The sequence below is a fragment of the Zeus faber genome (assembly GCF_960531495.2).
Source record: "Zeus faber genome assembly, chromosome: 9".
Taxonomy (NCBI): Eukaryota; Metazoa; Chordata; class Actinopteri; order Zeiformes; family Zeidae; genus Zeus; species Zeus faber.
In genome coordinates this window covers 24621732-24631731 of record NC_137197.1, presented here as the reverse complement: position 1 = coordinate 24631731, position 10000 = coordinate 24621732, and the positions used below count along the sequence as shown (strand labels likewise).

Below are 10000 nucleotides of genomic sequence, written 5' to 3'. Positions count from 1 at the left end.
AGGGAATGCTGGGGACAAAAGAGCGGAGATGAAGAAGTTAGGCTCAACTGAACCACTGTAGACAGGCTACAGACACACACACACACACACACACACACAGACGGAAGCACTGTGCGATCTTGGACTATTGCAGCGGTCTGCATTCTAATAAAAGATTCACAAGCCTATTATTTTTATTCTAATTCACAGAGAGCAGAATAGAAGCTGAGGCCGTTTTCTCTGCTGCACCAAAAAAAAAAAAAAAAAATCCGCCAAGCCTAAAGATGGAGGATGGAATGACTTTTGAGGGAATGACTTTTGGAACGCCGCAGAACACACACACTCAATCCACACACGCACATGCGCACACACGCACACACACACACACACACACACACACACACACACACACAGTCAGAGGCGGTGCAGCCAAAAATCGTTGGGCCCCTTCACGCTTGAGAAGGAGCCTTTTGTGTGTGCGTTTGCGCATGTGCGCGCTTGCATTGCGCCCACTTCACCCAAAGCCGTGTGCACATTCTGGTGCCTGTCGCCGTTGTCGACATCCCCGTACTTTTGGCGTCCGGTGGAGGGAGGTCCAGCGCTGCGCTCTCGTGTTTGTCCACACGGGAGACGCAGCAGAACGTCCCGGGGTCAGAGTGACGGGGTTGGAGGTCGCTGAAAAGACGAGGGGGGTGGGGGTGGGAGGCGGGTTTGACAAGCTTGAGAAAATCTTGACCGGGAGGAGGAGGAGGAGGAGGAGGAGGAGGAGGAGGAGGAGGGGGGAGCTGGGGGCGCAGGGAGAAAAAGGGCGAAAACCCTTAAAAACCAGAGCGCGGCCCAGTAACCGCCCTTTTATCTTCTGAGGCGATACGAGCAGGTTACGTCCGTTTGGCCCCTCGACAGGGCCAGGCGTGCTCCGCATTTTTATTCGGTGGCGTAGACGAAAAAAGAAAAAGAAAAGGAGGGATTAATCCATCCAGATTTATTCATATTTATGGCTCTCCTTCCAGCGCGAAAACCGAGCCAAGGCCAGTACGCATTCTTCCAGCCTCAAAAGGAGAAAATATGTCTTGGCCTTCGCCTGCAGAGCGGATTGTGAACATACCAGTTCAAAAAAGAGAGGAGACCGGAGACAATAACACTTGTTCCTCATGTCGATGACATCAACCTGAAATTCATACTCGTCAAACCGGGGCCCGGGCCTCTTCGCCCTGAACTCTGCATTTGGGAGAAGGCCTGGGTGTGTTTGGCATTCATGCTGGGGCCCCCCCTCCCCTGTGCTCCCGCTCTGTCCCTCGCCAGCAGAGACGTCCTCAAACAAGACGCCTTTGTCCCGTTATCAGCTCTGCCCTTCAGGTCGGCCCCGGCTGTGGCGGCACGGCTCGTCCTCAAGGCTCAACTGCTACCGCCGCGCCGCCCGATCGAACTGACCTGACGGAATAAAAAGGACGCCATGAAGGAATTACGCCCGTCACTGACAGATTATCACACTTTAGAAAGGTGTGCGAGCGGGAGGGAGCGGGGGCTTCAAGCAGCCGATGAAATTACCTTTTTATCCACATCATGTCATCGTACGCTTGCGATAACATTTTCTAGATATGTCGCAGTGGCCCTTTTTTAACTTGAAGATAAAACCTAAAAAGCAACTCGTACATTTTTTCTCGCGAAATTACGGCTTTAGCCGTCGTAGAATTGAATATAGAATGGCCGTATTCTGTCAACAAAGCAGAAGCTTATTGGAAAGCCGAAGCTTATCATCACAGGAAACGGTTTTGAAGCTTTGAGGGGAACATGATTTGATGAAAGCAGCTCTCAGCATGCAGGTTTGTAGCAGGAGAAACACCCCGAAATGCTTAAACTTGGGTAATAATAGTCCGGGCAGGAAACCACCGCTGTGTTGTTCTCCCACTAGTTCCTACTGTTAATGTGCAGTGTATGTGGTACAATTTTAAAACGCCAAAAACAAATCACTCCAATCATGATCTCACTCTTCTATTGCAGACTTGGAGTTTGTGCGGAGCCCTAAGACACTCATCTCTTCTCTGGGGAAGCCCGTGGCGATGCACTGCACCCTGCAGGGGCGCGGGGGCGAGGACCAGGACCCCCCGGACGTCCTGTGGCTCCAGGACGGGGTCGCCCTGGAGCTGGCCGACACCAACCAGATCCAGGTTCCCATCAGCAGCGACAGCTGGACGGTAACCAGCACACTGAGGTAGCTGTTCTGTCTGTCTGTCTGTCTGTCTGTCTGTCTGTCTGTCTGTCTGTCTGTCTGTCTGCCTGCCTGCCCTATTTTCTTAAAGAAGCTGAGTAATCTTATACACGGCAGTTATTTTTTATCACAAAAGAAAATAATAGGATCTATTGTGTAGGTTCTGGTTTTGCTGGTTATTGAAGCTCTTTTTGTTTCCGTGTTGCAACGACACATCCCGCATCTAGTAAAGAAACTAAAAGTCACGTATTGCGCGAGGCTCCGGCCTCTCCTGCCTTCGGGAGAACAGCGACCCATTCTGTGGCCACGCCCGTCTGGAATATGTCAATAATGCCGCTCGTGTGATCTTGTTGTTTAATCCCCATTCACCTTGCTGTTTGTTTCCTGAGGCCCCACCCCGTCTCCTCATGCTGCTATTTCAGCCGTATTCACTCCCCAGATCACGTCATCCGCCGTCATAAGAACGTCCATTTCTGATCGCAGTTTTTCAACCATGCCCTGCACAACCATGTGCAAGGTCAGCATCAAAACCCGTTACTTGTTGCGGCGGATTTTGTGCCATAGGATGGGAGTCTGCGTACGTGTGCGCTCGGAGTCCCGTTCGCTCCAGCCCTGCGTTCAGAGTTTGAAAGGTGTCGTTTGTTCGTCGTTATCGGTCGATCGTGTCCGTCAGTTCCTCCTCTCTGCTCCCGCAGGATTGAGAAGGTCCAGCTCTCGGACATGGGCTCCTACCGCTGTGCAGTTCTGTCCGAAGGCCACAACACGATGTCCAAGGAGGGGAGCATCCAGCTGGAGGGTGAGTTGAGACTCACCGAAATGTCCCGAACCGGCTCTGAGAAGCACCGTTGAAAACGACAACAAACCGCGAGGAGAATGCTTCTGTACATTGTCTATAGTTGCACATACACCTGCATACACATGCACAGACCATTGGTATAACCGTATGGATTTTGGTGTGATGTCTAAAGGGTTCTGAACGGTTGGGAGTTGCATGAGCGTATCGAGTCTAGGAACAGTCTTTTCAAAGGGGATTCATCACTTTGAAACCATTTCAAATGTGTTTTTACGCCAAAGATAGCGACTCTAAGTCACACATTTGAAATACCACGATAAATCCCTTTGATTACTTCTGCTGAACAGTACGGTATTTCCTCAAATAGTGACCGGGGCCTTTTTTTACCTCAACCGCAGAGAGTACCAGGCCTTCATTGGAAGCCCTCTGTTTAATAAGTACATTTCATATTTTAGTATCAATTTTAAATCAAACTTCCATCTGGGTGCCACGACATGCCAACACATGAAAAAAGTGAAAGCTTGTAGCTACCCTAAGTGTCGCACTTGCGGTGGTAGCCGATCGGGGAATTACAGCTTTCCGAGTTCCCCCTGAACACACCACTTCCTGCTTGGAGCGCTGACGAGTGAGAGCGCCCAGAGCGGGGACTTGGACCCAAGAAGCGACCTGCGAATCTGCTATGCAGCAGTAGGAAATGGAGTAAATAAAATACGCCGACAATAGAAACACACTGTTTTTATTTGCTTTGTTTGGCAGCGGAGCTCCGCAACGGAACAGCGGCGTAGCGCCGATCATTTTTTTCCGCCGGTCTGTATTTGAGGCGGGCTTTTATATGTTTGTGTAGACCACACCCCCGGCATTTATTAGAGGCCTGGTTTTTGTTTCACAACCGGTTTATATTTGAGAAAATGCAGGATGTAGAATGTTAATTTGAGGGTTTTAGGGTATAGTGGGTGGCATGTAATCATTTTTTTCATCATAAGGGCACACATGTAACTTGCTTCTATCTGTCAAACAACCAGAACGTCAAGTTGATTTTCCTCAATATCGCACATGTTTGATCCGGCTGTTAGTATCAGGCGATAGAATCAGTATCGGGCGTCAGACTTTCTCTGACATCCCATCCCAGCCTGGTAGGCCCGACGCCTGTTTGAAGTCAGTCCCTCGCTCTGCTGCGGTGGAACCTGACCTCCGGTTCTCTCGCAGGCCTGCCCCACTTCTCCGCCGAGCCGCAGCACATGTCCATCGTGGCCAACGTGTCGGTCAGCCTGCTCTGCGTGGCCCACGGGCCCCCGGAGCCCGTCAAGGTCATCTGGCTGCAGGACGGGGCGCCGCTCAACACCCTGGACGACCCGGTGGCGCTGTCGCCCTCCACGCTCAACCTCACAGGTACCCGCTTCCCCCGCGCCGATTCTAGACGCGGCTCCACGTACAGTAATGGATGAATCAGCTCGGCGAGAGGATTCGTTCGTGGTTTTTAGCTTGTGTGACAGTAACGTAACGGCTCTCAAGGCGCTTTTAGTGGTTTCTCAAAACAGAACATTTGCAAGGATTTGCCTTGACAATGTGTTGACCACCTGGTAGAAATAAAAATGCCGTTGCTGCAAAGTTCCAGAGCAAAGAAAAATCTGCACGAGGCAGTGTGAAGCAAAACAAACACACATTTCCCTCCTCTCTCCCCCCACGCTCCACCTGCTTCCCTCCTCCCTCAAATTCACACATGGTTAAACTTTAATTTCTGAGGCTCATTGAACCAAACACTGACCCGCAGACGAGTGATTGACCCTCCTCGGACTGTGTGCGCTCCCCCGTCGTGGCATCTGATTGGTCAGATGGTCAAAATCCAAAACCACACGCACAAAAGGCAAAACTCCACAAATCTCCTGTGCAATTCTCAAAATTTTTTGGGGGTTAAAATTACACACCACGCCCTCGTATGAACACACATTTCTCAGAACCAAATGAACACTGATGTGCTCAATGCCAAACACTATGAATGGGAAACTGATCAGGAGACTTATTCCTTTTTTCATGTTCAGTGTTATACTTACTACGTATGGACAGAAGTCTGTTGTAAAATATATTTTTCATAGTTTTTATACTTAAATATGAAACAGACAAACATACTGTAATATAAACAAAAATATGTTTTTATTTTCCCAAAATACTGTATACATCCCAACATCCCAACAAACACAATGTTAGATGTGTAAAGTGTTCTTAATACAGAACAAATAGTAGAACAATGTACTGTAAACAGTAATGATTGAGTACTGTGTTTATGTGCAGTACTACAATACTGTGAACCTGCTGTGAACCTGCTCATGTTTGGTTGCACTCTCTGCCTCGCCTCCCTCATTGTTGGACCGTGGTCGAGCACACGGTCGACCGCGGTGAGGTTTCATCAGAGATCGTGGCTCTCCTCGGTGTTGCTCTTCCTCCTCCTCCCCGCCCTCCTCCTCCTCTCTCTTTCGCTCCCCTGGCTGTGCCTCTCTCTCCTCTGTTGGCGTCCATTGCTCCAAAACAGAAGCGCTGGCCTGTGGCCCTTTTGTTACAGTCAAGCTCTGATCGCTCACTGAACAATTGTGCAACATGTGCAGAGTCAGTGTGGACGGTGGGAAATGTAAGCCTTGCATTTGGAATGGCAGCGTGTTCCCTGAGAGCACAAGAGATTTTATTCACGGAGATCGCGCCAAATGTGGAGAACGTGTGCGTCGCGCTCTGAAAAGTGTGCGGTGCAGAACTGCAATGTAAGCGTGAAGCAGGAAATGTGCTTGCGTTTTTGGGGAATTCCTTTTGGGGGAATCGGTGCATGAGTTCCAGGTTGTGGTGATTGTGTCTCAATACCGGCGTTGGCGGTGTAAACAACTGAGGGAAAACTAACATTAGGGACATTTTGTTATGTTCCACTAATTTCGGATTAAGATTTGGGTTACTTGTTCAGTTTGCACTTGAAATCTGAACTACAACCAAACGTGTAGCTTTAAAATGCGTATCTTCAAAGACACCCCCCCTTCCCGCCCCGTCCCCCACACCGCCCCCAGCACTCGCATGGTCACTGAATAACCGAGCTACTCAGCGTGTGCAGGCAGGAAGGTGGCGAGGAGCCAGTGGGTCCATTGGAGATGTGCCCTGTAGTGGTGGCTGGCCAAAGGAGGGCGGGGTTAAATTAGGGAAGAGACAAACATGAAAGGAGGGGTGTACAGCGGTGGCGGAGATTAAAGGGATGCAGAGAATGGAGGGAAAGGCTCCATCGCTGCGTGAATGCAAACCGCAGCGGCCGGGAGCTGCCCTGCGTTAAGCCGCTAAATGATGGAACAAAGTCGTCGTCTGTGTATAAGTTGGGGGGAATTCATCAAAACACACTTACATAACAGTAAAATATAGAAGGAACAATGCTGGGCCATTGTGAGCTCTCCCCTCGTCCAACATGTCGTGACGTAACCTGCGACTGTGAACAGAAGCCTCCCAAGGAAGCAGGTCGCAGATCGGATTTTAGACAGCTCCAAACTTGGGTGGGACTGGGGGGGGCAGAGCAGTGGAGATTCACCCGGAGGCCAGGGTGGTCCCGGAGCGAGGGGGCGGTGCTCATGGCTCTGGTTTGACTCATCGGGGCAGGTTGGCGGCTTGCTGACCAGCGGCCACTTGACAGGAAGCCACATTCAGAGCTGTGGAATGGACAGCTGCTGTGGGACGCCACAGGGCCCCCCGACCAGCGCCAGCGCAAACACCCCTCCGATCGGGGGGCCGTAGGGAGAGGTGGCAAGGGGCCCTTCCCCAAACCCCCTCCGGTGCCGAAATCCCAGCAGCGCGCTGTTCTGGCTCTTCAAATACTTGAGGAAAAACCGCTGTCTGCAGCCCCCCACTCCACCAGCCGGGCGCTTTGTCTGGCTGGTGTTTTACGATGATCTTAAGACGTCAACCTGCTGCATCCGAGCTCCTTCCCCCGGGACGGAGCTGACGAAGCTCCTCTCCGGAGGAAGTTCTAGCTGCTAATAGCGGGTACCAGTCTAGACAACGCTCGTAAAGTAACTGTGCTTTGTCTAAACTGCTGCACCGGCAGCCAAAACAGACCCATTCTGCACAGTGTGAGCCGCACCTGTGTTCACCCTCTGAACCGGTGTCCGTTATCAGGGAGAAATGACGGCGTCGGCGCCGGTGTTCTTCGACCAGAGGTCAGAGTTCCCTTTCGATGACACGTCTTCTTAAGCGGCGGAGGCTTGGGCTTGAAACGGACAGTTGTGCATGAAAAAAAAAAAAAAAAAGGTTGAAAATTAACGATCAGGCACGACCTATGCAAATATGTAAACAAACAATTATGGGGTTCTGGCCGACACAAAGCAGCGGTGCGGTCGCTGTGATAAGTCAGTTCATTCACCCGCGCATCCAGCGGTCAGGCCTCGTGCGCCGCCTCTCGCCCCTCTTCCTCTTTCTCTCTTCTCTATCGCTCTCTCTCTCTCTCTCTCTCTCACTCTCTCGCTCTCTCTCTCTCTCTCTCTCCCTCTCGCTTTCTCGTGCCCGGGGATCGGACCCGCTGCTCTCTTTCCGGCCCGGGACACAATGGGGGCTTGGTGCCGTTTGCGGTGCCGTCACCGCGGCCGGCACACTGCGGACGTCTGTGTCAAGCTGACGATGCAGGGCGTTAGATAACGGGCGAGAAAATATGAATGTCACGTCTTGGAGGGAGAGAGGAGCGGCCCCTTGCCATGACAGATGCAAGTTGTTTTCTGTGTGTGTGTGTGTGTGTGTGTGTGTGTGTGTGTGTGTGTTTGTGTGTGTGTGTGGGGGGGGGGGTCCAGGTATATTCCTGTGCGGTCTGTATGCCTGTGTGGATGCCTGTGAGTTTAAATGAGCTTTTATTATGTCTGTAAGTGTGTGTGTGTGTGTGTGTGTGTGTGTGTGCGCACGCGTATTCACGGCTGTTTATGTATTGCTCACACACATACCACTGATGAGTGTGTGCGTGCGTGTGCGTGTGTGTGTGTGTGTGTGTGGAGATAAATCTCACTGTGAGTCAGCGTGTGAGGACTCACAATGTGTCACAGAAGCGGCGGTGGCTCTTCACCTGCTTCTCGGTTTCAGCCCTCGCTGACTGTTCGAAACAACGGGACGGTAAAAAGGAAAACCAGAAAAGAAAGAGAGGAAAACCCTCCTTTCTCTCCCTTCCAGCCCGTAGCGCGGCTGGAAAGGAAGCCGCCGTCGGTAGGAAGCAGCTTTGACGGTGTCGCTAAAAAGGTGAAGTTCCTCAGACAGGAGCTGCTTGGCCTCCACTTTGTTGTAGTTTGGTTTTTCCGCCCTGCGGTAGGGGTCCGTTTTTTAAAAGTCGATTATTATGGGATGGCGGAGACGTTTGACGCCGCCGGCGCATCTCCTCAGGCCGAGGGAAGAGACTGTGAAGGCCCCGGATCAAACGAAAGGTTTCGGAGCAGCATTAGATTTGAATTTGAATTTATTTTTATTAATTGTTTCAATTATTGAAGTATGGACCGTCGAGGGTGATCTCCCTGTCGCTTTGGTGTTTTTTTTTTTTTTAAATAAGCTCACGACTACCTTTAGACCAAAGTTTCAGTCAAGTCTGACAGCTTGGAGCGAACGGACTCGTACGTCCCGAGATAAATATAATTTCCGCCGCGCGCACACGCCCTCGTATGGACGAGCGGGTGTTAAACGCCGACGCTAATTCTGACCCCTCCTCACAGTTTACAGACAGAGCTCACGTCAGCGCGTGGAATCTCATCCCCCTCGCCCCCCTCGCCCCCTCAACCCCCCGCCCCAGTTCCACTATTTACTCCTCGTGTATATTTCCGGTGATCCCATCTCGCACGGGTGTTTTTTTTTTTGCCGACCTCAGCGCCGCCGCGTCAAGGCACTCGGCGTTTCAAAGGCTTGCGTCTAACTTCCCGCCTCCGTGCCCGTTTGCTTTCAGGGTTGAACCGGACGAGCACGTTCTCCTGCGAGGCCCACAACGACAAGGGCGTGGCAACCTCCGGCCCGGGGACCATCACAGGTACGTGTTGCGCTGTTAGAGGACGCGCCGGACGACGTACTCACACTTTTTACCTGTTGGATTTTTGTGGCGGTGCGTGGTGTTGTCTGAATATTCTTTGTTGTTTGTTGGAGTTCCCATCAGTTGAAGCCGCTGTCCTTCAAAATGGCTTGTGACAGAGCTACCAATAACCATATCAGAACCCATCAATAAGACAAAAGAGAGAATAACTCCATTAATAGAAGGAAAAGATGGGGATAGGAAAAAGCTGAATCCGACCTAAATCTAAATCTCTTACAGCTAAATCTCCCATGGGTAATAAACTATATACTTATCTAATTTAACATAACTTAATCTAACCTAACCTCACTTAATAGAATAGAATAGACATTGATTGGTTATATCAATTTAATTATGTTGTCATCCATCCCCCCCCCCCCTCTCTCTCATTCACTCGCTCGCCCGCTCCAGTTCTCCCTGCCCAGCCCCAGAGACTGGAGGCAGTGGAGATCACAGAGACCAGCCTGCGGGTGTCATGGCAACCGGGTTTTGGCGGCGTCTACCCCATCATCCGCTGCAGCGTTCAGGTGGGACAGGAACGGCGGGAATTCTCCCCCCGAAATAACCCGAGTGATTGACACGTCACCGCTCGACTCGGCGGGGGGGGGGGGGGGGGGGGGGGGTTGAGTTTGCTGGGTTTTGGGCAAAAGGAGAAAAAGAGAGTTTTCCCCTTTCTCCTCTTCTCTTCTCTTCTCTTTTTTGAACTCATCCTCCGCTCCTCCCTCCCTTGTTCCTGCCGTGGTGGATCGGGTTTCACTCCGGGAGAGTGGCCTCCTCCACTAATCTCATGGAGCACCACCTCGCTCCCTCTCTCCCTCCGTCTCTATGTCCCTCGTCCTTCTTTACCCCTCTTCCCCCTTGTTCCTCCGCCCCTTCCCTCTCCGTCCCTCTCTCCGTCCTGTAGTTTGAAAGCGGGGGGAATATTTTTCTCCTGGATAAAGAGGGAGAAGTGCAGCACCACCCCTAAACGTCT

The 10000-nt window shown here is 51.4% G+C and overlaps 1 protein-coding gene across 1 annotated transcript in view; it reads left to right on the top strand.

The window, feature by feature from the left end:
* The window catches only part of axl (AXL receptor tyrosine kinase), a 34825-nt gene that overhangs the window by 2258 nt on the left and 22567 nt on the right, over nt 1-10000 (top strand). The window contains exons 2-6 of the mRNA XM_080006891.1: nt 1981-2191; nt 2884-2984; nt 4188-4370; nt 8908-8988; nt 9439-9554. Of these exons, the coding sequence (XP_079863017.1) occupies nt 1981-2191; nt 2884-2984; nt 4188-4370; nt 8908-8988; nt 9439-9554 (692 nt within the window). The remainder of the gene's footprint in view (nt 1-1980; nt 2192-2883; nt 2985-4187; nt 4371-8907; nt 8989-9438; nt 9555-10000) is intronic.